This window comes from Anoplopoma fimbria, chromosome 17 (assembly GCF_027596085.1).
Source record: "Anoplopoma fimbria isolate UVic2021 breed Golden Eagle Sablefish chromosome 17, Afim_UVic_2022, whole genome shotgun sequence".
In the NCBI taxonomy this organism is placed as follows: domain Eukaryota; kingdom Metazoa; phylum Chordata; class Actinopteri; order Perciformes; family Anoplopomatidae; genus Anoplopoma; species Anoplopoma fimbria.
In genome coordinates, this window is record NC_072465.1 from 18233415 (window position 1) to 18260702 (window position 27288).

General features: G+C 40.5%; 3 protein-coding genes across 5 annotated transcripts in view; all 3 read right to left on the reverse strand.

The window, feature by feature from the left end:
• trim62.1 (tripartite motif containing 62, tandem duplicate 1) overlaps nt 1-9220 on the reverse strand; it is a 31429-nt gene extending 22209 nt beyond the window's left edge. For 2 of the 3 annotated variants that reach the window (XM_054617413.1, XM_054617411.1), the window contains exons 1-2: nt 9137-9220; nt 7436-7982 (exon numbers count right to left, since the gene is read on the reverse strand). In XM_054617413.1, coding sequence (XP_054473388.1) covers nt 7436-7843 — 408 coding nt within the window. In that variant the 5' untranslated portion in view covers nt 7844-7982; nt 9137-9220. The remainder of the gene's footprint in view (nt 1-7435; nt 7983-9136) is intronic. The other variant, XM_054617412.1, reaches the window with a different exon arrangement.
• Nucleotides 9221-10411: 1191 nt separating this feature from the next.
• On the reverse strand, nt 10412-16560 carry tnfrsf1b (tumor necrosis factor receptor superfamily, member 1B). Its single transcript, XM_054617414.1, has 9 exons — nt 16417-16560; nt 14850-14958; nt 12814-12939; nt 12547-12705; nt 12071-12164; nt 11723-11991; nt 11517-11603; nt 11260-11318; nt 10412-11162 (listed from the first exon to the last, which is right to left on the reverse strand). Exons 1-9 carry the CDS (start codon nt 16465-16467, stop codon nt 10632-10634), a joined length of 1485 nt encoding a protein of 494 aa, XP_054473389.1. The 5' UTR covers nt 16468-16560; the 3' UTR covers nt 10412-10631.
• A 2776-nt stretch (nt 16561-19336) lies between these two features.
• On the reverse strand, nt 19337-23518 carry miip (migration and invasion inhibitory protein). The gene is made up of 9 exons (XM_054617420.1): nt 23186-23518; nt 22362-22564; nt 21703-21808; nt 21494-21605; nt 21324-21403; nt 21101-21227; nt 20457-20553; nt 20206-20325; nt 19337-19921 (listed from the first exon to the last, which is right to left on the reverse strand). The coding sequence occupies exons 1-9, from the start codon at nt 23409-23411 to the stop codon at nt 19790-19792; spliced, it is 1203 nt and encodes a 400-aa protein (XP_054473395.1). The 5' UTR covers nt 23412-23518; the 3' UTR covers nt 19337-19789.
• Between the last annotated feature and the right edge of the window lie 3770 nt (nt 23519-27288).

Below are 27288 nucleotides of genomic sequence, written 5' to 3' on the forward strand. Positions count from 1 at the left end.
AATTGTCTGTCGGCCCGAAACGCAATCTCCTTCAGACTCTCATTTCATATTCACCACTTTTTAAAGGCTATTCTACCTCTGAGAGAGGAAAAAGTAACATCTTTCTCTGCCTGGTCTTTTTCATTTAATTAAATGTTCATAGCGGTGTCGCCGGTGTGCAGGCGGCTCTCCCTGCTGATCTGCCTCACTTTAGGGAGGCCCGAGCTCAGCATTAAGCCTCTTTTTTAAGCTGCAAAACTTTAAGGACAGCACTTCCCCTTTCATCCGCTAAGGTGACCAATAAATCTCTGCACCAATGATCCTTCCTCTTCCTCTCCGGCCTGCCGGGCCAGTTATGGCACGTTCAGCACCCCCGTGACCAACAGGTTAAACTGGCAGACACATACATGTTCTACTAATGATGACATAAGATAGGTACAATGCATTAATTCATAATGAATCACGGAAAGAGTCTCGTGTGGGAGCTTGTCTATTTCAACAGAAAAGTAAATACAGTTCTGAAGAAACATTCCTCTTCAAGTGTTTTGGAGGTTGTACTACATTACTAAAACGAATGCCTTCTGGGGATATCTGGGCTTCATGACTCTTATGTGACTTTTACCCTTTCCATAGTTCATAATTGAGAATTTGTGTGTTGAATCTACATTACAACTACAGTATATATATATGCATTTGACAACAGAACATAGGCATCATAAATAAATAAAACAGAAAATATGGAGACTAAAAACATAAAGTCTGGAAAGTGGTAATAAGATGAGAGGAAGGAAAGAGAACGATGGCAACAAAAACTGGCACAAATCAAATCTAGCGTTTGTGTGCTTGTGTGTTTAGTTTTATTGTCATATAATATTACTAATTTTACTTCAAACTCCTTTGAGAGAATAAGTGGTTATGATAAAAAAAAAAAAAAAAAAATAGTTTGAGGTTCATCCTGCAGCTTCAAGAGCTTCTTAAGACACCCTTAGCTTTCTATAGGCAGGTGGGGAGTTACTCGTTAGTCTACCATCATTTCTAAGAGTATCATTAGTTAATATGCTTTTGAGAAACACCCGTTAAAGCTTTTATGATCATCTTAACCTTAAATTAAATTAACGGAGCTGTATTCTCTTTACAGTTTGTGGCTGAAAGACATCTTTCACCTGCGTGTTTTCCCGCCTTCTATCAAACCTACTTGCTGGCAAACACATGTCAAACTGCAAAAACAGACACCTCTGTGCAGAAAGCCTACATGAACATTTCTAATGCACAACAGGTGTATCGACATCTGACTCACTTAACTAAAGCCAAAGCAATCATCCAAACAAGACAAAACGTCACGTGTGATGGACGCAGCATCAGCTCTATATCTCTCCAATCAATGCAGCTGTTTATCTGCTGATCTAACAGCAGCCTGGGCTGAAGGAAACATGCAGATCAGCTCAGATCTGTCCTCCCTCAAGCATCATCAGTGGAATCAGTAGTAAGCGCAGTACAAGCTACTGCCTCTCTCTGGATGAGGAGAATATGCCAGCGCTCCTCTAATGGATCATGACTGTTCTGTCTTTCCCCATGGCTCCATTTCCGCATGAACGCTGCCTCTCTGTCACACCACCCTGACTGACCGCCAAGCTGGACAAACTCATTTGTTTGGTTTGGTGGGGGGTGGCTGGACTGGGAATAGTTCCCCCAAAAGAATTGGTTACCAAACCAGATCCTTGGCTTTTAATAAAGCGCAAACCTCCGAAACAAGACGATTACTGAGAGAGAAGACAGCACACAGGAGAAAAGAGAAAAAGCAAGATGGAGCTGCTAGAGGAAAGGAGAGCAGTGTGAGGCGAGCCACAGGGGAGATGGCAGCCGTGGGTGCCCTTGAAATTGCCTGACTCATTACTGCGGTAGTACGGCCGTGCGTGGTGATGGCAGGCTCAGAGAGAGAGAGAGAGAGAGAGAGAGAGAGAGAGAGAGAGAGAGAGAGAGAGAGAGAGAGAGAGAGAGAGAGAGAGAGAGAGAGAGAGAGAGAGAGAGAGAGAGAGAGCTCTCTGCTGGGCTCTGACCGTCGGAGAGTGAAAGACAGCCATGTTTTTAAAAACGCCAGAGGAACACTTCAAAGGATGCTCGTTCTTCTTTTTCTGACACCACCCTGCATTACAGCGAGGCATGCAAGGAAAAAAAAATAATACAATACGTTTTCATGATTAACCCCCTCTGTTTGTTGTCTGATAAGGAGGGAATAAGTAGGTGTAGGAACGGTGTTAATGGAAGACAGCACACAGGTGCATCTGGACACTTTGAGTGACAGGTCTGTGTGGGTGACTCAACGCCACTAATCATTTAATTCTTCAGCTGCGCGGGCGTGAGTCAAACTGAGACCGGCATTGCTGCACATCTGCCCGCTGCTATACCATCGATACACTATGTGGAACAAAGTAAAGTCCCCAAATATGGATAAACCAGGGGCTGCAGACATATTTCCCCCTTCTTGTCTGGTCTTACATCGCTGTCGAGTAGAGCGGAAACACGTCCCTAGGGCAACTACACAGCCGGATGGGTCCTTCCAGCTCTGCTGCACCGTGGTCGCACACGGACCGCTGACAGCCTCGATTATCACAATTAAAAGGCACGGAGGCTGCTGTGGCTGCTGCTTTGTCCTCTGCAGGAGTTGACTGCCAACTTTCGGCCACAGTGGTGTGATAATAAGTGCACAGCTTCATCCAGCTCCAATCAAGGTTACAGCGATCCAGCCAACCTCTATTTCAGATGGCGCCAGCGCTCCAAGTGTAGCTTGACTGAGGGAGGGATGTAATCTCATCACCATTAACCATGTTGCCTAGAAGAAAAGGCTTTATCTCCCAGGACATGAAACACGTACTGAACAGGGTGAGAGATGTGGCTCAGTAGATTTAGAAGTCTGGCTCTCTGGTTATAACCACAGTTAATAAGTTCAAAGTGAGACTGACATGCCAAAACAACTTCACAACAAAATAAATAATAATAACATGATGAGACTGCTTGGTGTATATTAAGAAGGTGTTGATCCAGAGAGTGCTGATTGTGTCTCAGTTTAATGTTTCAGTTCAAGAAAAGTTTTTTGCATTTAGAGTGCTTTCTGCTCTCTAACGTTACGTTTAAATGGTGTTTAATGCCGTTCAATATGACTGGTGGAATAAAACCACTAATCAGAATGCATTAGTTTCCTGTGAAATTTCCGCTACCTGACATGAATGTCAAGCCGCAGAAAAATCCTCCTCTATCCCACCTTAATATCCTTTAGGTTGTGAATTATCAAGCAAGCAAGCAATTACGCGTTGGGTGACTGTTTGCCAGATGTGCATGTGTCACCCTGCAACGAGCGGGTGTTTGTACGTTACAAAAAATGGCCGCAGGAGCGATTTCAGGAGGAAAAGGATGCAAATCAGCAGGAGGTAAAAGCTCTCAACTCAGCAACAAGACTCGGGGGCCGGAGGTCAGCGGAGTGACATGCCAGGCTAAAGAGATTACAGGCTGCCACAGACTAACCAACGGCTGGCCTCGTCAGTGGCCACTGGCCAGCCAAACACACTGTGGACACAAAGTCGACAGCAGTGGTGCCATGACATAACAGGAGTACATTTAAACCTAAATCAAATCTAAAAGGTTTTGGTGCTGAAACGTGTTGTTGCAGTGAATTAAAGCTTATGTAAAATGACGTATCGACAGTGATGACATTAATCACCCCAAAAACGTCTGAACAATTTGGCTGACACACAGCAGTTCTGGATCACGACAGACTACATCTCTATGTTTCAGTATTTCTTCATGGTGGCCCATCATAGGTGTGGACTGTGGATGTTGAAATGGGATTTTGTCAGTCTTGTGGCTCTGATTGTGAAACACACTAATCATCAGTGTTTTGCTGTCTGAAGATGGAAGGGTTGCTAACAACAAAGCGATGGAGGACACGTCTGTGCTATCCTGCTCCTCTAGCGGATGATAGGAAGAGGGGATGACGTAACTAAAGAGCAAACACTTCTGGGGAAATGGACAGCAACAGTGAACCATTATTACTCAGACATCGGTGTTTTTTATTTTTTATCTTTGCGGATTTTCCCACAGAACAAGATCATGACTGTTAACAGAGTATCTGGCAATCTAAAGCAGAGCGCAGAAGTTCTCCTCCCCCTCTTTGTGAGCGAGTCACAGTTCTGAAGAGCCACACAAATGATGAGTTATATCACCCTTACAGAGGCAGAGGAGTAAGCATCATATAATTAGAGACAGCGTTTGCCAATCCCAAACCCCATGTGCCAAAGTGTCAAACAAATTCAGCATAAAAAAACATGAAAATAAGCCATACCAAAACCTTTCACTCATCTCATCTACAAACTTTCCCACCCAACAAAAACTCTAAGGTTCATTTTTAAAAGAGGTCACCAAGCTGGCACGGCATGCACCCCTCTGGCCCAGCCAGTCAAAACACTGGAGCTGATTGCTGGTGCACATTAACACATCCTCGCCATGTTGTTTTTGGCACTTGAGTTAAGCATTGTCGAGCCTCATGCTAAAAGGGAAGCTTGTGCCTGCAGGCGTATCCCTCACGCGTTTGTTTCTATCCGACAGCTCCTGTCTGCTCTGGGAGGTAAAAAGGAATGATGAGTAAACTTATAAGTTGAATAATATCATAGTTTAGCAATTGTAGTGGCTCCTTTATTCAGAGAATAACGTTAACAGTTAGGATAGACACGTTCCTAATGAAGTTTACTTTATAATCTCAAACGAACTTGACGGAAAAGAATTGCAACACCATCTGCTGCCTTGTTCTGATGTTTGTGTTTGTCTGGTAAAAGGATGAGACCTTGCATAACAAAACACCCCACTTGTAGATCTAAAAAGGAGAGTATGCCAAGCTCGTCATGGGACGGGGTTGTTTCCGACGGGGCCTCTGTGTGCTCATACTCTCTTTCAGTATTGTAGATCTGGGAAGCTTCCAAAGCTCCTGCCAGAATACAAAATGCCAGAACGCTGCCTTGAAAAGAGCTCCAAGCAGACAGGACAAGCTGGTGTCCAAGAAAAGAGAAACATCTTGTGCTGGGCCTAATTACTTCTGCTTTAAGATTACACGGTTTTGACCTTTCTCAGGCTTCCAGTGCAGAGCCTGATTGGAAATTAAGGAGGACAGCATTGATGTTCACAGCGCTGTTAATTATATTCAATGCAGAACACAGAAGGGCACCGCTGTAGCTCCATACTACCCACTAACAGTCTTACTATGTTTACATGTATTCTACTAATTGAATTGTACTTGTCTTTTATGTTTTAATTCTCTCCTCACAGCTACCTCAATTGAGGTAATTGGTTGTAATCCAATTAAAAACATCCCTAAAAACTATTAATATTTAAAAGCAATTGATATTTAGCCTCTTAATTAGACTGAATTGCCATTTTGTTTCACTACGTTTATTGTTTGCAAGGGTTCTTAATTATGCCTGAACAGATTGAGATTTTATTCATTGTGCAATTTGTTTTGATGCAGTTGTCAGAACAGCAAAGTCAAGACGACAGTAAAATGAAAGAAAATAAGATCAGATAGCTGAAGAAGACAACAAAAAAGGTAGCAAAATAAATTTAAATAATTAGAAAGATTATGCAGGATATATAACTAACAGAGGAAGTAAGGGTGTGTGATGGGTCATATGTACAAAGTGTAAACAGATACCGGTAATGTTGCTGTTAGATAAGTGAATCCAGTGTAATCAGCAGCTTAGATAACTAATAAGCAAAGGAAAGTATCTGTGCTGCAACTTAATTTTCAGTCAACGTGAAATCTTCAGTAACACATGTATAGCTGCATAATCTCATCCACACTTATCGCTACTTTCCTGGACATTTATCTGTCTCTGGCAACAAAAGATGAGATCCTAATTCATCCAGTTTACAAAACTCTGATTGGCTTCGTTGTTTTTCCACCGGCTGTCAATCAGGCAGACACCAGACATCAGAATCTCTGAATAATCTTTTGGCTATTTGTCATTCAAAATGTCCATCAATTCTGTCTCACTACTCTTCATCAGAGGGCATTCATGATTCAGCTGCAGTCTCAACATGAACCTGCTCACAGATTCAGAGCAGTGAGAGCAAATTGAGCTTGCCAGTGTCAAAGATACACTTTCAGGAGGGTGTAAGAGGTGAGTGTAATGAATAGTCAATCTCACTGATACAGTCTCTGCAGCAAGGGAGGACTTATAAAGTACCAGTCAAAGTTACAGTGTCTGACCTTTTACAAATGTGGACCTACGGCAAAGGTGATTGCATAGCATTAAACTCAATGTCATGAATCACCAAAACTGTGAAACTAAAGCACAGATTATGTTAGTGTGACATCCAATGTGGTTCTGAGTGTTGCTGCAACAGGGGAGTGTAATCCCTTCAAACCTGCATAGCTGAGTGTCAACGATCAACATTTTGGTTTTAAGTTCACCTTTCTTTCTGCCGAGAAACCTGGAAACCAAATGTTCTTTTTTTTTTTTTTTTTTTTTTACATATCATTGGAGCAGATCTCAATATCTACATTGGTAACATCAGACTTAAGGAATGAGACAGACATGATGTGAGACTGGAATGTGTTGCTTTGCATACTGGAGCAAAGAAAGAACAGGATTAGGAGCTTTGTTTCACAGTTATTGGATTTTGGCTCTGTGGGAATGGAATTATCCAAACACAGAGAGGAAGGCAAACACTGAACCGTTCCTGTTAATGTGGAAAATATGACTCAGTGTCAACACATATGACACATTATCATAAGTTTCAGAAAGGAGCTCATATCTTAAAAGTCACTGTCATGAAAAATATTATTGATCTGAACTTTATGGAATCAGTTTTTGATCAAACACCAAACACTTTACATCTGTGCACTTTCACTTCCTTACTTTTAGAGTCAAAATCCCTTCACTAAGACAATACTCGACGCATACTTCTAATGTCCAAAACACTCAGAGCAATATGACACTCTAATGCTATCAACTGCAGTGCATCCATTTCATCAGTGTCGCAGTGGTTGTTGTACATTTTGTGAGTGTTTCCAGAAGTTATATTTAAAATAATCGTTGCAAAAAAAGGCAGTTTTTACATTTGTTCACTGTGTAATAAACACTTTATTTCAGAGAAGGAATGAAACACAACTGAACTCACGGATGAGCCAGTTAATGTCGGCATCAGTAAGGGAAAAGTAAATTAGATATGTTTCACTCCTGAGCACCTATTGGACCCAAAGTACTCCTGAGCAAAGCACAAAATCCCCAAACTGCTTCAGTGGAGCTGCTCTGTGGCAGTAAAGGACCGAGGATGGACTGTCTGAGCAGCTCCCACAGGGCGAATGAGTGCAACTGCCTGAATGTGGCGCAGAGTGCTGATGGGTTTTAAGAAAATGTCAGCCTCACCCTTGCTAATGAGCTGTCAGAGTGCGAGCGCCATGACTGACCTGTATCTCCTCGAAGGCCTCGTCGATAGTCGTTACTTGGTGCTGCTCATGTAGCGCCGGCTCGTCGCAGAAGAAGCACACCAGACTTTTGTCGGTGAGGCAGAAGAGCTTGACCTTCTCGTGGTCCTTGCAGGGGTACGAGCTCCTCTGAGCGTTGAGGATGGCGTCCAGCGGGAAGGCCGAGTAGCGCTCCACGATGTTGGACAACTTGAGGCTCGGCGAGAGGAGGGGATCGGTGAAGGTCCTCCGGCACTCAGGGCAGTCACGCACTCCGTGGAGCTCCTGTCTGCTCCAGTGCTCGGTGATGCACTTCCTGCAGAAGTAGTGCTCGCAGCCGAAGCTCACGGGGTCCTGGTAGATGCTGAGGCAGATGGAACAGAGGAGCTCGTCCTTCAAGCAGCAAGCCATTTGCAAAGACGGAGACTGAGCGGCATCTACGGGGGCAAAGCTCTGGGGCTGAGTGTACTTGGTTTAATCTTCAGTCGAGGGGTTCACTGCCATGTGAGAGATGACAAGACAAGTTGACAAGATCCTCAGGAATATTCACCTACAACAATAACAACAACAATAAGGTGCCATCAATCTTAAATTAGGCACCTAGTACAGGCTTCTATACATTTCTAAAAAAAACAAATGATTAACAGGTGCAGATTCTCTTGGTTACACATTAACAAAACACACTTCAATGAGAGCCGGTTAGACATTTCATTTTTCTCTTAGTGATTTCAATTGGCTGTCACTTTTTAACCGAAAACACCAACCAAATCACAGGTTCCAGCTTCTCAAATCCTAATATTTGCTAGTTTTCTCAGCATTTTATGACTGTATATTTAACATCTGTTGGACAGTTTTGTACTGTTGAACTAACAAAACAACTAAACTGAAGACTTCCCTTGGGATCTGGGCAAATTCGATTTTGTTTGTAACTTTCTGACATTTGTTCCAGACCAAATGATTCATGGCTTGAAAAAACAATCAGCAGATTAATGGATTAATCAAAAAGGCTTGCAGTCCTATTTGAGAGCACTTTTTCCTCAGAATAAGTGTAAAGTGCAAAAATCTAATATCATAAGTCCCAGGTTGCTCTTGTAACCTCTAATTTCCTTAACAAAAACAATAAACTCAATTTGATGTCATACTATGTTGAGCAAAGCGTCTAATTTCACTTTGGAAGCTCCCTCTTCACCTGAGGAAACACCTGGATATTTTGACAGTTTTATCTGAATACCTTTCCACTATCACTGTTGAGGATTTTTTTTTATTATTTCCACAGCAAACTGTGAGCACCAACCAACAAGGAAAAAGGGAAACACCTGCAGCGTTTTTATATATCCGCTGCTGTCTTCCTCCTACACCGGTGTTAAGGAGCTTCCTTTTAAATTCCCATTAGGGAAGATATGTTTAACAGCCTGGCCTGAGCTTGTTTTACTTCCTACATTTGTGTTGCACCTTAGCATGCATGCTATTTTAATTGGCTTGTTCCACATTGCTTGCCAGCTGGATTTGTAAACATACCCGAGCAGGACCACAACAGGAGGATGAGAGGGGACAGAGACACACAAAATGGGGCAAAACTAATTTAACAAGCCACGTATTAAAAAGTGGTGCAACATGTCAGGGTTAAAAGTGTCTACATTTCACAATTCATAATCGAAGAAATGAATAGGAATGGAGGAAAAAAAAAAAAAAGCCTCAACTCACCGACTTGTTCGCAGCGACATCCGCGGCTCCAGTGCAAGTGTCTTTCAGGAAGGAGAGCAGCACACAGCGGTAGCAGACCATACCAAGTGCATTAAACAAAGGGGGAGATGGAGTGAGGGGGTTTATTAACAATAGCATTTATAAGATTACTTGCTGTTCATCAATAAATACGTTACCAAAAAGAATGTGCTTTAATTTAATATAATTTGAAAATATGAGCTTTTTGATTTGTGTATACGACGTTAACGAAATAATCACATAAAGTTGAACCCCCTCTGACAATGGAGTGGCTCAGACTTCCTCACCTCCAGCTTAGCATCGCTGTTTAGCTACCTTGATTACAACAAATAAACACCCTAACATACACGAACTGTAACTGGATTTGTACAATAAACGATTTGCCTTCAAACAAATCAAATAAGTGTAGAAGTTGTCGTAAAAAAATTGACTGTCACTTTTCACTGAAACGCGTTTATGAGCCGGCTTACACAGGCTGCAGTGTCCGCATTCAACCAGCAGGTGTCAGGAGAAAACATCTTATTCTCCCCAGTGCCTGGGAGGCTCCTTCATGAGAGTCGATGTGTTGTTAAAGCTTTAATCTTGGCCCAGCTCTTTTGTTTAATCTGCTTCTGGTGATTCCCCCAAATGTTGGAAAATCATGTGACACAATGATCAGTGTTGCAACATGTAGATTTAACAGGTACACATTTGTATTTAGATCGTGTTTTTCCATTTAATATGCTACTTTATACTATCACTCCACTTTAATTTTGTAAAGATGTAGTTACTTTGACTATTATTATGATGGGTACAAAATATGGTATAAGCTAAAAAAAAAAGGGGGGCATTCTTATAATAAAACTAGCCTACAAGTTTACCTAAATCAGTTAATGTTATCTCCACAATGACCAGCTACAACATTTAAATGTGGCTTACACAGTGATGCAGCAGTATAATAGTGTTCTAATACAATCATAATGTAAAACTGAGAGCCGCCTAATGAGTACTCACAATTTATTAACTTACTTAGTTTATTACGTCCTTATATGTACGATTATGACTGCAGGATATTAGAGTATTCTTTACACTTACTCATAACTATCATAAAAGATATAAATACTGTAAATTTAACTGACATTATTGGAAACAATGTTATATGAGAATACTGTTGTCCTCTTGTAAAGATATGTAAATTACTTTATGATGACTGTAGACTGCAGATCATCATTTATATCCTTTTTAATTGTATTTGCACTACATCACTGAAGGAAAAGACAATATTTACATCTTTATTTACTGTATATACATATATAAACACACAGTGACAGTTGATGGCTTTGATAAGGAAACACAATTAAGGTTTGAGCTTGTCTGGTTGTCCTCTTAAGAAACATGTTATTCAGTGTATCTTGATGCTAGTCAAATGTTTTCAATGTTGTTTCATGACTGAAGGAAGGAAAAAATGGACGTATCAGTCTTTCAAGCAGGTGACTCTTCATGCGCAGATAGTTTCACTCTCCTGCACGGACATCAGTGATTGTTTGCCAGCTTCTTGCTGTGGGATGCTAAACGTCTGCTCTTCCTCTCCAAAGGGGAGTTTAGAGTCGACTTGCATCGAGTCTGTGGGAATGACAGACGGTGTCCCGCAAGACCTGTTTTCAATGTGGAAAGTGATGTTGACGTTGACATGGGGGCTGGTGGTCACGGGGCTGATGACCTGCGGGCTGGTGGGCTGAGAGGAGAACTGTGTTTGGACGCTGGGCTGCGGTGTGAAAGGCTCTGTGTTGGAGAGTAATGGCATGGGCTCTGACAGGGCAGAGGGTGGATTGTGAAGAGGTACAGTGGATTGCAAAGGGCCGATGGACTCTTGGCTGCTGGAACCGTCTGTTTGGATCAAAGTTTCAGTGTTGTTACTGCACTGACTGTGGTCACTGCTGGCTTCCCCTCTCTGCAGCAGACACTGTTGTTCTGGTGACGGTACTGTGATATACTTCAGCTGGGTTTCCACCAAATAATCCTGATTGATCTGCAGTAGAAGGAAACAAAAAGATGGATAATCAGTATTCTGTAAGGATAAAACTATATTTAAAGGTTTTCAAGAAAAAAAAACAAGGAAGACTCACTTTATCACCACTCTCACAATTTCCATTTGCATCTACTTTAGGATAATATATTGCTGCATCTGTGCAAAAAAAGCAATGTGAACATTTAGTAAGGAAGTAAAAAATTTGAGACAAACAGTTCCTGATAAAGATTTTGACAAATAATAGTCATTATCATTCTGTATTTCAAGTTGGAGATAATGTAGATACAATCATTGCTTTTCCACAAAACAAGAACATGATTAATGGACTCTTTTTTTTTTACAGGATGAAGTTACCTTTCTTCCAGACTGGTCTACAAAGGAACAGCAGAATGATAGCGATGAAGAAAAGTAATAACCCACTGACAGCGGCAATGACTGCAACTAAGAAAGAGATAAACAGAGACACAACACGGAGGCAGCAGGAGAGAGATGACACATTGATTAGGCCTCACAGTTTTCTCACGATGACTTGCTTAGAAACACAGAATCAGTTACCGTACCCACTGTACTGTCAGGTACTGAGCTTGGTGGCGGGGTTTTTGTCGAAAAGTTGAACACTGGATCTGAAAAAGACGTGCTAATGGACAGTGTGGTGTCTGTCGGTCCATGTGGAGCCTTGGAGGCTGAGGTTGCTGGGACTGTGCTCATCACTGTAATGCGAGGCTCTTGTTTTAAGCTGTGAGGCAACATGGTGGTTGGAAAAAGCTCAGGTCCACACACGGTATCCGAGGTAGTGGTGCCATTTTTGACAACAACCCTCTTATGACAGCTGGGGAGAAACAGAGTGAGAGATCAAAGATCTGAGCTTCAAACAGCTGCATACAGATGTGAGTATATGATTCACTCACATGGTGTGGGGCTGACAGGGGTCCGTGGAAGAGACTGTGTTAGAGTACGTCCCACTGGGGCAGCGTTCACACTTCACATCTGCGTTGCCTTTCCCTGAGAACAACACCCAAACATGTTGCTATTATCTAACATTTCACTATCAGACATCCCATTTCATTTAAACTTAATGAGGCATACTGTATGTAATTAGTTTGACAGTAAATGTGGTTAATATAGACCTCAGAGACAGATGTAAGCAACCAATAGTACGATGGATATGAGTTATTACAATATATATATATTGATAGTCAGTGAAATGTGTCTTGTTGACCCATGAAACCAAATCTGTAAATCTGTTCTTGACACATGCAATAATGCAATAAATATAATTGAATATCAATGAGATCTTAATAAAGCGTTCATGTCTATATTTAATAATATATATTTGATGGTAAACACACAAACAGTGACAATTGACCAATAGCAGTTGCTGTACCTGGGACAGACACTCCAAAACCGTGTCGGCATAGCTTGTACTTTATACATGCTGAGCAGAACGGGTCATCAAATTCCATGTTGCAATACTTCCCGGGTTGGCACACACACCTTGACCTTGCAGTAGAGGAGCAGCTCTGAGCTTCCTGCAGACCTTTAGCTGGTTGTAAGTAGAAAAAAAAGGTTTCGCTTACAGGAACAATTATGTGTTTAAAATAAAGCAAAACAATATTTTTTAGATTGCATCCTTAACAGTGTAGCTACTGACTCGGTTTGCATTTGGCACATGAGAAGCAGTTCCAAGCGTAGTTCCAGCTGTCCATGTACTGGCCTGCTGGACATGGTTCACACACAGTCTCCATAGTTTCATTGCATTTTGTTGACAGCCGCTGTCCTGTTGGAACATATGCATGAATGAAAAGCCTCTTGTTAGTTACTCAAAATGCATTTTATAACAGCACACAAGCATTGTAACTCCAAAATTTCCACCAATAGATGGAAAATGTAAAGATTAAAAGATACATTTCAGATTATTCCACTTTTTCATTGTGCATCACAGTACCATGCCGTTATGTTGGTTTGATTAAAACATATCATCACATATTCACGCCTAAAATTGTGTTTTTCATCACAGTCCGAAATGAAAGTGTGATACAGACGCAGCATACTGGCTTACGTGTATTTTATGTCATGATTTTTTAATAATGCAATTAGAAATGTTAATTTAGAGAGAGATTGTGGCTGTGCAATTTGGTATACATTCAGTAGTTGGTTAGTTAAGCACACATTTTAAAGCTGAAAGGCATTCAAATAAACACATGCTGCTAAACTTGCTCACTGCATTGTGGGGGATGAAAGACAATTAACTCCACACCGAGTGGGAGACATGAGGTCAGTAGACACATGAGATCAAGGGACTGTTTCAGCACATCATCAGTTTTTACGGCCCAAATCTTTACAAGAAGATTGGGAAAGTGTGGGGAGAACGGATTTGATAAAAACACTTCCAGGGAAAATTCATACAGAGGACGTGTCTGTACTAATGTGGATACATTCGACAATGTGTCTGGATTCTGCCCCTCATGAGCTGCAACGTTGCAATGCTGCAAAGCCCAAACACTTTTGTGCATCATAAGCTACAATTGTATCTTTATTCTTTGTGGGGTAACAGGCTATTTTACAATATAACGAAAAGAGTTCTGTTCCCCATTAGCACTATACACTAGCTGATCTCTGAGGCTATTTGGCTAATGTTAGCGACTTTGTGCTGCTCTATTGGATTTGAAGTTTACACTCCAGCAATCACAACAACAGTACCCAAGATAGTGTTACCTTTGCCAAACATTTTTCTCAAACATTTGAATTAAAACATGCTGTTTGAGAACACAAACAAACAGAATAAGGTTAAATAAAAAATGATTAGATTAGACTAGATAGATTTATTTCAAACGTATAACAAATAAAAAGAAAACCTGACAAAACTAACCAATAAAATGAATGGATAACATATAAAGCATGTGACATGGGATTATGGGTATCTTAGTTTTGCTACCGCAGTATCCCCCTTTTAGTCAGCATGGAACATTAGATAAAATAAGATAATCCTTTATTAGTCCCGCAGCGGGGAAATTTGCTGATTCTTTTAAAGTTAAAAGAATCAGCCAGAAACAACATTTTCAACCCACTTATAAAGCTAATATTAAGCTTAATTCGCTATTTGGATGATAAAATCAGCTAATGACAGTTATTTTAGACAATAAAATCAATGATTGCTTGAGGTTAATGATAAGCTGCTTTTGTCCTCCTCTGTCTGAAATGGACCCTGTGATGTGAGAGCGAAATCTGACAGGCATAGCAACAGTAACTAGGAGGGTTGGGGCTTAGTAAGTTACACTGCATGGGACATTTGAGACTTTGGTTGAGAAGGTATGTTTAAGTGCTATTTTGTCTTTTATGCAATGCAATTCCTCATCAATTATCAGCTTATACACATATACTGTTACTGTGTGAGATATATTGACCCGACAAAGTTTCGGTCTAGCCCTACTTTAAAATTATTTTAAATATTTTCCTCAGATAAATAATGTACACAATAAACTTGCTTCATGTAGTCTCACAGGATGAAACAAGGTGTTGAATGTCTTAAGTTCCTGTAGGTGTTAAACTTCACACCTCCATGCCCAACCTTTTACCAAACTGTTTAACTGCCTGTATCATCAAATAACTTTTGGTGAAGGTATAACACCTGGTATTACTTATTTTAGAAACTTGCAGTCGTTGTTGTGTTGCCAGGACATCACTTACCAGGGGAGCATTTCTTGCAACACAGGTTTGAATCGTCTAACGAACGGTACTCTGATGTTGAGTTGAGACAGTTTCCATCTGAGTCTGCCTGATAGGGCTGAGAGCAGACCTATGGGAAAGAGACAATGCATAAGAGCAACTCATATTGTGCCATTTAGATGAGGAGAGCGAAGAACATTAAAGTCTTTTCTTGTAATGCTCTGACACAAAGCTGCATTAAGGCTGCTGGGGACTTTAAACTTCCAGGTAACTACTTATTTTAAATGACCCATGTGGGAAATGGGTTTGCCGCCCACTTTCGGATAAGCCAGACATTTTTCCTGGTAGTAATTAATATTTAAAAAGACATTTAGTCATTGGGTGACCACAGTTAAACAGAACCAGTTAAAAAGGAGCTTCAAGTCATGCCAGACCACCCACACCTGTGCCCACCGTTTCCGTTCTGGTAATGCTGCCAGCCTGAGCCGCATACATGGTCAAACAGGCAGCCTTTGTTCTGAATTTGTAGGAGGTGCATTTCACCTTTACAGTCTCTTCCTGTCTTTGGGGCCCTCTGAAATATTCAAGCTTAGGGCACTGCACACATGCACCCATGCAGGTACAAACTCTCCCTCACACATACCAAAATATCAGGTAGAGAGCTACTACAACTACCGCATTGGTGTTCTGAGAAGTCTCCACACAGTGCGCAGCGGCTGATACACCTGTCCTGTGCTTAAGAGTCTAAAGTCTCCCACAGTGCCCTCCAATGACATGCAGAAATTAGATTATGCTGACAGAAGCATTGTATTTCTCGTATAACAGGAAACAGAGGCGGCAAGCTGAAAGCCCTCTGCACAGCAGTGACTTCTTCTGTGGTTTGACCACCAGTAGCACGGGATGTGATGACAAAGATAAACTTCTGTGAAGCTCCACATTGTTAATTACAGTCAGCTTATCAAAGAGAACATTCTGTTGTTTTCCCCATTCTCCTGGCTGCGTGCCAAAACCAACTCGCCCTCTTCATAGAAATGCACAAGGATGCCGGACAACAGGAGAAAGTTTGCAGCTGGGGTCTTATCAATGAGATATTGTGTCTGAAACTGCCAAGCAATTGAAACCAAATATTCATACAGGTGCCCCACAGTTAGACTTTCTACTGTAATGTTACATTGTCACACACTTGACAAAACTGGCATGCATACAGAGAAGAAATGTTTTAAAAGAGATACAAAAGTCTCCCTTTTCTTTTGCTCCATGACAGGTGACAAAGTAAGCCGCATCAGAAATTAAATTAAACGAGATATTTAAAAAATACAATTCATAAATGTACATGTAAGATGGCACAAACATTGTTTTACACATATTCCAAAAGCTGATTTTTAAATTACTATCCCTGTTTAATGTCACACTTCCTTTAATAATGGAAGAAAGTGAAACTTAATCTAACAATTCACTTTGTGTTAAAGCACTGCTGTATGCTGGTTGAGAGAAGAATGCGGACGCTGGCTGATAGCCAACCTGTCCAGAGTCCCTGATAAACATTGTAAAAATGCACGACAGACTTACAGACAGACACAAAACCTACCTTAAGAGTTTGGGCATTCAGCAGAACCAGCAGTACAAATATGTCCTTCATTGCCTCTTTAACTCAAATTGTAGACTGTCAAGGATACAGCGAACAGCGTGTGCACTGATCATTTTAGAAAGGCGGGCCAGCAGTCTGTGCGAACTGCAACAATTTCCTTGAAGTGAGTCGAGAGTTTGGAGGAAGGAAACAAGCAGGCACGCTCTAAACTAACTTTACTGGTTTTGAAAAAGCACTGAGGTTTGACACAGTTTAAATGGGGTTGAACATTCATACTGTACTGCCATATGACCGACAACAGATGTCTATTGTATATATACAGAATAGAATAAAATGAATTAATCTCTTTTTTACCTGCAGCTGATTAGAGGAAAAATATAGTCTCTGTATTAGTATTCACAACCCATTTGAAGTTGAATCAAAGCAGATTTAATGTGACTTTTTTGAAAACAAAAAAAAGATCTCCACAAGGGGATTTAAGTACATTACCTGTCTGCATTAATAACCCCCTTTAATAGGAAACCCATCATGCAGCCAGTTGGTTTGAATCATCACATAATTAAATGGAGTCCCTGTGTGTACGTAAAGTGCTTCTATCTGTAAGGTCTAATGTTTGTTGATATGCATCACTGCACAACCTACAGTGTACAGTAAACCTTTTGATCAAATGCCAATGACCTGGTCCCACTACTGGAGTTGAAAAGACAAAGCCCTGACATGGCAAGTTATCATCTCGTTCTTATTATTAATATATTCTCTTGAATAGTATGAAGGCTGCGGAAAAAATGAAACCATGTGAAAATGAGTGATCTCTCTATGCTGCTCCCGTGTGATTCATGTCGATTGTGTGAATCGGTAGGAAATGAGCAGCACTGACAGGTAGTGAAAAAATAAATTCCCCACCAAAACAGCAAGTGGACTCACTGGAATTTTATTTTGTTGTTCAGCTGCAGTGGAGTTCAACAAAGCCCAGCTTGGTGTGCAGCATCAACTGTAATAGCAACTGTTTTAGTAATGGCACAATAAAGTGTTTTTTTAAGAGTCCGTGTGGTTGGACTTCTACACTGTGGGATGAAATTGTAGCTGATATTTACATAATAAAGGTATTTCCATTCCACATGCGTAATAACAGAACTCATCTTTCCACTAGAGGCCCAGGTTTAGTTCTTGCTCGTGACTGCTAGTATTTGTCATAACTGAAGTGTTACCGTCATCATCTCCAACTTTACCCTTTGAACTCCCTGTGGACACGAGGGAATAAAGTCAAACAAAGGCAGAAAGCTTAACTGTATTGTACTCTACTGACTACTGACTGCCAAGTAATGCCTCTAAAACTCGCTCTGTTTGTTCCTGTGTGAGACGTTGACATTTCACAATAGAGTTTCCCCTCCCACATTCTCAACATTTCACTGGTACTCAAGTGTACCAGTAGCAGCTTGTTATCAGTTGTGATCTGGTTATGTTTGGACTGTTACAGTACATTGCTTTTATCATGAAATTCTGCTATTTTGTTATATCATACCTTCAGTGTTTAACTGGGTTGGTTGCTAAAGCATAAAAACGTGACCAGCAGAAGTGAAACCTTTTTTTAAAAAGATTAAGTTTGGCCTACTTTCAGGTTTACTGATCTTGTATACTGTACGCTTCTGATGAGTAATTCCGAAAAGCACAACATAATGGTTACGATTTTTATATGAAAGACTTGAAACTTGCTTCAAGCGGATATGAACATACTTTTCCTGCTGAATTCACATCCTTGATTTCTTATTGCGTGGTGCATATTTTTTCACATCAGTCTGATGACAGCTATACTGAACTGAAAACAGTAAACTCAGACATGATGTTCACAGTCAGTGATGTGCTGTTAGTCTCAAGTAAGCAAGTTTCAAATCCTGTTTTTTTCCATACTGAGTGAAATAGGAACCAATGACTATCTGAAGGTAGAGCAATAACTTTTTATCTAAGGCAGTACAGCACGCTTTGAAAAAGGACGGTATTATTATCGACTCGAAGGAAGTAAAACTAAAACATGAAAAAGACACTTGTATGGCTAGTATCTGCAGACTCGAGTATTTACCACTGAAGTAAAATCACCTGGTATATCTCCCTTTGACAATTACCATGTAAACTCCCCATTATCATCTGATCAGTGCTGAGTCTTTCCCTTCACAAGTGCTTGCGGTAAAAATTAAATTCATTATCAGAGAGCCTCATCTCACACGAAGCTTCGCTCTCATGTCATGATGGCATCCCTTTTCTAAGATGACTTGCTGCCTGCCAGAACACAGCACACGGCTCTGAACAAGCGGTTTGTGCTACAACATCAAAGTATTGCAGCCACAACACTGAACAGGAACTCAAAACAAATAGATATATCTATAAATCTGTTAAGCTTCACAACAAAAGATAACTATACATTTGCTTTGATTTTTAGTTCATTCTATTGGTCATCTTTGCTTATTTTATTGAATGTGCCCTGACACATTTTGTTTATACTAGCTACATTTTTCAAATGTGTAAGCCTGCAAGACACAAACTGGAAACAATGAAGTGTCAACTTTGGGAGTGCTACAGTGTTTGACATTAAGTATAGACGGTTGTGGTTTCCTGTGAATTGCACTGTCTTTACAGTTTGTACATCAGCCTCAGTGTTTGGTGTCCCGCAGCTAGGAAGAGTCAAAGGAAGTTAAAAACAGAAGTACGCATCAACCTGGGAGCCAAAGCAAACAACTGTAAAGGGCAAAAGAGAGGATTCAAAATGACTTCCTCAATGTTGTGGAATTGACACACCAAAGTTGATTCTAAAAGAGTCTCCATGGTGGTGCAACACTATGAGCTCTTGCTTCCTGTCCATCAGAGTGCTGAGAGTCACATGTGGAGTCTAAATCTGTCCAAACTTTTTATTATTTGTTCAGATCAGGACAAATGAAATGCAACTCCTTCAAACATGAAATATGCTACGCTGTCTTGTGCCCAGTTATTGCCATTTAATTAAGCTGCCATGTAATTAATTACATTATGTATAAGTAAATAGACAGAAAACATCCTAAAATGTAGCATTTCATCCTATAACTAATTCAATTCTTGAAAACAAATGATCTCATGTTTCAAATGAATCTATTTAAGACTAGGCACAAATGTCAACCCATTACCTTTTGAGATCACTGTTTGTTTTTTTCATTTTGAAAAACTAATTTTAGCATACACAGTTTAACTAGGTTATGACAGAAACCATTATTGACATAAAACATCGTCAAAAAACCCCACAATACAGAGACTTAAAACATGAGCACGAGAAAGGAAATCATTTTGGGTGGTGTCAAATGTCTCAGGAACCTCTTTTATCACCACAAAATAGAATGTTGATTGCTTGTCAGTGCAAAGGGTAAAACATGCTTCCTAGCTTTCTTTTGGAGGAGAAGTGTTGGAAGTTGTGACGAGCCAAACAGGACACATCTGAGGTCTGGGCAGAGATTTTACCCGACACTTTGGGTGAAGAGAGATCCTGAAAATGATTAAAACCACCATATGAGAATTTGGCACCTCACCTCATTTATGTCCTCACAAGATTAAACATTGATCTTCCTCTTTTACATTGTTTTATAACATTAACAACAATTGCATAATATTTAGATAAGCCAGTTCTGGGGTTTTACTATTGTGCATGCTGGTTCACTTTTGGAACTTAATGTTTTAGTTGCACACATGCTTTTCCTACGATGACATATCAAAATGTCTCCTGTGAAAAAGTTCAACAACATTTAAGTTTGAGATACTACAGTGTGTCACCTCCAGTTCCTTGTTCTCCAACCAGGTGGAGCTCTTCATATTCAGACTGCTCCGCAGATCGAGGCTGCTGGGTGGCGGCAGCGTGCTCTGACCTGTGTTCGACCAGCCTGAGAGACAGTGCTGGACAGGACCAGAGAGATGCATGAAGACGATTAATGACTGTAGAAAACACTTAAAATGTTAAACTAAACACAAGAATTACAAACAAATGTTAAAGGATAAATGGCACAGAGGGGGGGTCCCTCACTCACCGATGGTAACCCCAAACTATCAGAAGGGTCAAAACTGCATCGCCGATGAGCTTTGTACTTGTAGGGTGGCAAGAGGGTGGAGCGAGGGATGCTGACCCTAACAAAGAAAACAAAAAGAAAACTCATGAGACAATAGACATGCTGCTACAGTTGTAAAATGTAGTGATTTTATTATAACTTGACTTAATCTGATAGTTGATCGTCAGAGTTATCTCCATAAAACATGAAGATAAAAAATGTGAAAGGCATTGTACTGGTTTGAAGTGTATTCTCAAACATTTTCACGATATGGACAATCAAAAAGACTAATTTTAGGACACAGACACACAATTTTGACTCACTCACCACTCATATGTTTTTTTATGTTTAGAAGTGTTATGCAATGCCCCACAGCTTTGGCACAGAGCCCTTTCATTCTCCTATTACGTGTTTAAAGGAAAACACACTACAACAGGTACCATTATTTGATTGTGATATTCACAGAGATACAATTGAAGCCAGGACCAGGAGTTGTTTATGATTATAATACGTAAACAACTAGGAAAAGTAACACAGTATAAATGATCTCAGCCTCACTCATGGGTTGAGTGTTTTTCTGTACCTGAGGGGTCATAAAAGGCAGTTTCAGTGCACATGATCATTACCTGATTAGAGCCGGTTCAGCAGTAGTGTGAGGCTGGGAGGATTTGTGCTGTTTGCACACGGGGCAGCACTCCTGAGAGTGAAGTGGGACGGGGAACAGTCTGCTGTTAATCCTGTAAGAAAACGTACCTGAACAAAAAGGTGAGCAAGCAGAGATGAGAATTGCGTCAGCAATTATAAAAATATAAATGGAACAAGCATATTTGAACACATAACCTGTCTTACATTGATGAGTATCTGTGTTAGCCTCTGGACGGTTCTTGTCAGTGAGCAGTGATGGGACTGATTGGTTCTCCTCAGGAAATCTATAAGGAAAGGAAATTAATAGTAATTTAATGAAGCCACCATTAATCACAAGCAAACCAGGCGAGCACAATCAAAGGTGAAGCACTCACTCTGCTTGTGGGCTGTGGACACACTCGTCTTTATTGAGCGTTCGAAATGTATGCAGGTCATTGAAGAACTCGTCAGAGTGCTCTATCAATGAGTCCTCAGCATCCAGGACACCTTGGAGGGAACAAACATCCCCTGTTAGGGCTCTATGAGATGGTTGTGTGTATAAGACAGAACCAGGTATATGGAGAGACCAATAAGGCGTGCGTACCTGCTATCCAGTCATACCCGAGTAATGGCTGCAACCGATGCCTGTCTGAGGCAGATATCTCTTCTGATTCATCGGACTGAAATGTGAGATGACTCCGTACCTCCCTCTAAAAACAAACAAGTGGAGCAGACAGAGTATTGTGGTTAACATGATCTACTAAAATCAATTTCAGCAAATCTGCTGTTAAAAAAAATATTTATCCTACTGTAAAATTTAAGTTCAAACAAAACCAACACACAGCAACATGCAGAAACTTGTTGTTCCAAATACTTCTTCTTTACAGCTCCAAAAAGCTATAACAACGATAATATTGGACTTTTGGACTCTCAGTGCAATTGCTTTGCTTTAAATAAACCGAATAATTTTGAAAAGTTCTTCTGAGACAGCTGATTGACATTTTATTCCTATTTCAAGGTCTAAAACAAGATAGAGAGACAGATCCAGTGAGTTTCCAGCGACATTGGGGTGAGTACACTTTCAGTTTGGGATGAGTTATTTCTTTAAGCTAACCAGTTTTGACAATGCTGCTTACTGTTAAAGATAACTGAGATTTAGGGGGGAAAGATCAGGGTAGTGCCGATTATAAACTCAATATTGTTCAGCTAATTACAAAAACATAAACAGAGATGAACTTGTTCTTTTCCTTTCTTTTTTCCTACCTGTTCTTTGCTGTGATTTACTAGACAGGACTTGGTTGTGGTCTGGTTCATATGCCGCAGCCCGCTGTGGACAAGAGGAAGTCTGTTGCTGTCTTTGAAGAGGTGGGATGGTTCTGTATATTCAGCAGTCCCTCTTCTGTATTTGGAGGTCAAAGACGGTGATGAAATCGTGCTGCAGATGTCTGTAGGTCCCTCACATGTATCTGATGGAGACACGTTATTATTAATCACATGCACAGCACAGGCTTGCAGTGAAATGTAACATGATAAGCAATATAAAGCAACAAGGACTTAATGTCCAACATGAGAATATGGTAAAAGGTCAAAAAGCACAAGAAATATCATTAAAAAAAAAACCCACATATCAGTAGTTCAGTCTAGTTTTACACAAGCTTTCAACCGCATCCAACATCTTAAAATGTGACGGAAGCTTCACACTTTACATCTCTAACGTTGAACATAACTTAAAAAAGACTCCTGTCAAAGCTTTGGGTTTTAATGTGACGACAGGGTCATTACATTTACATTTACATGACATTACAGTCATTTACTGAGCAGACGCTTTTATCCAAAGCGACTTACAATAAGTGTATTCAACATATTCAAGAGAACTACTAGTCACCAGAAGTCATAAGTGCATCTCCTTTCTTAAACAAGCATCTAACTAAAAGCATAAACCAGAGCAAAAGTACAGTGCAGAAACAAACTAATACAAGCTCAAGTTGATCAAAATATGTTGTTACCTACTGAATATAGTGCAAGCTATTTAGAAAAATCAATACAAATGAGGACCTTATATGCTCTTCTCTTTATGGTTTATTTACCCGCAAACCTGACTGTGGGTCTGGCCAGGGCCCGGGCAGGGCCTCGGTGCCCGTCGGTCCGGGTCTCTGCCGGCTCTCTGCTCTCCTCAGCCTCGTCCTCTCTCTCCCTCTTGCGGCTCTCCCTGCAGACGCTGAGCAGCTCCAGTTTCTCTCGCTGCTGCTTCAACCGGTTCAATAAATCTTTGTTACGCTCTCGTAAAACGTCCACTCGGTCGGCGGAGGACATTTTTTTTTTTTTTTTTTAAACAACACGTTTAAATAACGTGTATTTAACTGAGGGGGAAACAAACAGGAAATGTTTCATACTCTTTTGTGATTCAAACCGGACTTCGCCAGCAGCTTCCTGACAACGCGTTGACAACAATGATGTGATTGGTTGACGCGTTGATAACGATGATGTGATTGGCTGACGCGTTGATAACAATGATGTGATTGGCTGGCGACTTTCTACCCATCATGCCTTGCAACCGTCCGAGGTTCTATCTTAAAGGGACAGACACACATTTGATTGACGTTACAGGACATGATGTTGAACAACAGAGGGAGCTGTTTATTTAACTAGGGACACTGAATGGACACAGTTGATGGTAGTCAGTGCAGATAATGCAGATCTGTCAATAAAATGTTAAAAGGAATATCATATGTTAAATGATACTCTATTCAAGCAGTCGTCTGGGGAAGTTCTATATTTTTCTTATTGGCATCAAATTCCAACATTGGATTTAAGTATTGCCTATTCGGCCAACACCTGATATAGTATACATCTCTGTGCCACAGTGTTATCAAGAAACAATTACAACTGGCAATGTGATTTCTATTTTAGTAGGAGCCAATGGGTTTGGGACCGAATGCCACAGACAGACACAGACTAAGCCGATATTGTTGTTTTTTATTTATTGGATTTGTTAACAATACAAAAAATATAGTACATTGACACCCTTATCCTTTACTGCTTTAAGTAAGGTCCTGCATTCAAGTAAAGCTGTCAGTTCACATAGAATATATGAACATATTACATCAGATGATTATATATTTTGTAGTAAAATCTGAATCAGCAGAGCTAAAAACAACCGTTAAAGAAATGCAGTGGAATAAAAAGTATAGGCTGGGATATTTTCCTCTGAAATATAGTGGGGTCGATAGGATCAAGTACCTCTTATTCTTCTTAATAGCTTGATTAAATGTGAATTACAACTAATTCAATTACGTTCCACCATTTGTTAATAAGGTCAGCCGCTGAGTCAATGCACAAAATTACATTGTTTATTTATCATGTCAGGTCAAATTAATTCGCAAAGCATCTTTCAACAAATTTAACAAAACCTGAGCCTAACTTAATCCAACTGATAACTGAAGCGAAATAGTTGCTGTAAATCAGACTTAAACTCAGGGAATAAAACAAAGAACAAGGCGGTCTGTTGAAGACATAACAACCCTTCACAGACGCAGTTGAGCCTTAACAGTCCCACTACAGTCGGCGAGATAACAGGGACAAGACATAAAACCATATTAGGTAGAAAGAAGGACTGAACTTCAGGCCAGATGATTTAAAGAGGGAATCTCATACATGGAAATCTACAAGGGGTGCCAGGATAAAATAAGGAGCCCAGGAGTAACATGAAAGTATGAGCAGACATCTGGCCAACCAGTTTTACATGATCAGTTAAGGTTAGAAGTTGTGAGAATAAGTATGTAATGCCATACTTGCTCAGAGATATACATGCTGTATATTATTCACTTGTGCACCATCAGAAGGCAAATGCCACTGTGCCTGCACATTATCAGAAAGCTACTATAAACCTCTTCAGGGTCTGACTTCCTTCTCGTCGGGAGGGAGGACAAATGTCATGCGACAGGGAACTTCAATTCGAACATCTTAAAATGTCAGATGAGGAGTTAACCAATCCACTATGTGCACAAACCTTTAAATGACAGAAGATCATAGACAGTGGCATTGAAATTACATTTTAACTTTTGTCAGTGCAGCCTTTAAAATGTTTCAGTCAGTTGCCATTATATGATTAGGTACAATGGCAAAATATAATGCAAAACAATACAAAAGCTCATCCACAAATGCTACCTACAAAGGTCATATTGTGACAACGTGTGGCTCTTGTTTTCACCTTATAAATGTGTGTGTGTGTGTGTGTGTGTGTGTGTGTGTGTGTGTGTGTGTGTGTGTGTGTGTGTGTGTGTGTGTGTGTGTGTGTGTGTGTGTGTGTGTGTGTGTGTGTGTGTGTGTGTGTGTGGTCATGGGGAAATGTGATCCTGGAAGCACCTTATATAGCTGGAACTACCATAGAGGTGGATTTGAGTACTTTGCCATGTGTTTAAATGCCTGTGGAAAGATTTTGCGGTCGCGATATAGCATCCCAACTGTGCACGATGCAGTCATGAAGCTTTACAGGTGTGTGGTGGAGCTCAAAATGAAGGTTGAGTTCAAAGAGGGGTGTGGTCTAAGCAAGGGGCTGGAAGCGGGAAAGTGGCCCTTGGCCCATTTTGACACATCTGAAGATGGTCTGTAGTTTAACTTTGTGTTTATTGTGGAGTTTGCATTGGACTACATTATATTGGGAGGTGTTTTTTTATTAATATTTTGCCCACCCCATTTCAAACATGATTTCTCTCTGATTTCCTTCATACAGTAGGCTAAATGTTGGTCGATGGATCAACATGCGGATTTTCTCCCCATTGTATCTCTTAGAGGACAACCTGTGCTTGTGAAAATGGCGACTCTGCTTGGTGGCTTGATGACATTAGTTTATTTACATTAAACCTGTCCATCCGTGGTGGCACTAATGACAGTGTTGCAGGTGTTGCAGGGTCACAGCCATAATCGTCTGCCTGATCCCCCATGGAGCGAATGGTGTGGAACTGCGTGGGCGAGCTGCTGCTTAGTATTCCAGTCACGTCTCGTTTGCATTGAGAGCTGTCCAGGCCAGTCCAGTATGATTAGTTGACCACAGTAGTGTGGAGTTGCACCCCATTATCATTAAACGGTGGCAGTCATGAAGTCATACACTCCTCCCTGTCTCTCTAATTACACCCCCACTGTTGGGCTCCGAGCAATTACTGCCTGCCGCCAGAACGCTTCATCGTTCATTAAGCACAGATAACGGACACATCAACAACAAAAACACATGAAAAAGTGATATTACTCATATTTCTACTAAACAACAAAATATCACCTAAGATAAATTATTTTGAGGAAATGAAAAGTTGTGTTTTGGAGGAAGGTGCCAAACATTATTGACAAATAAATCACGTCGATTCATTTTTTCAGCTCCAGATCTTCCATCAGATTGGCATGAACGCACATGACATCACCTTTTTTCAACTGAAGCCCAATCACCTCAAACCAGTAAGAAGAGTTCAGACAGATTGGCAGAATATTTCCTGTTCAACTCAAATGATGCTATGCTATCATATACAATTTTAAATGAATGTCCTTCGTATTTACAGGTCTCTGCAACAAACAAAGTGCAGAAATAGCTGACAAAAGGAAGGAAAGAAGACCTAAGAGCATATGGTCATCGATCATCGATCATGCATCAATATGTTAATTTCCGGGTAATTAATGTTTAAAAAAAAAGGTGAGATTCTCAGGTCTCCTATATATTTACCTGACCATTTAGGGGGCTGTTCTCAGTATATATCACAGTCATTTTCCAAATGTCTGATATTGGAGTCATTTATTATTATTTGACTACACAGTTATATGTATTGATAAGTGGGGTTCAATAGGAAATGGTATTCCTGCTGTCAGTTGAAACATTGTTTAGTCAGACTGCAGTCTTCTGTCTGACTCTTGAATGGAAATCAATGAGCTTTGTTTACAACTTTGGAAATTGCTTTTAAAAAGTGGCAATTAACATGTAAACAAGAGTGCTGCTCGAATAACAGTTGTTTGTCCCGAATCCACACAAAGATTTCCTTATCATCAGTTTCCTAATGATAAAGTAAAGACACCAAATTACACACAGAGAAAAACCCTGCACAGAACAGGACACAAAATGATCTCCTGAATAGTACAGTGAGATCAGTATAAAACTGGAGGTTCGTATCAAATCATACCTAAAACATTACAGTCAGGATTCTGAGAC

What these genes read in the sequence shown, in the direction of transcription:
- miip (XM_054617420.1), bottom strand. Translation starts at nt 23,411, where the DNA reads ATGTCCTCCGCCGACCGAGTGGACGTTTTACGAGAGCGTAACAAAGAT. An exon ending in ACCCACAGTCAGGTTTGCGG is followed by an intron (nt 22,565 to 23,185) that starts GTAAATAAACCA and finishes TGTCTCCATCAG; the next exon opens with ATACATGTGAGGGACCTACA. An exon ending in GTCCACAGCCCACAAGCAGA is followed by an intron (nt 21,404 to 21,493) that starts GTGAGTGCTTCA and finishes CTTTCCTTATAG; the next exon opens with ATTTCCTGAGGAGAACCAAT.
- tnfrsf1b (XM_054617414.1), bottom strand. Translation starts at nt 16,467, where the DNA reads ATGAAGGACATATTTGTACTGCTGGTTCTGCTGAATGCCCAAACTCTT. An exon ending in TTGCAAGAAATGCTCCCCTG is followed by an intron (nt 12,940 to 14,849) that starts GTAAGTGATGTC and finishes ATGTTCCAACAG; the next exon opens with GACAGCGGCTGTCAACAAAA. An exon ending in AGTACCTGACAGTACAGTGG is followed by an intron (nt 11,604 to 11,722) that starts GTACGGTAACTG and finishes TCTCTTTCTTAG; the next exon opens with TTGCAGTCATTGCCGCTGTC.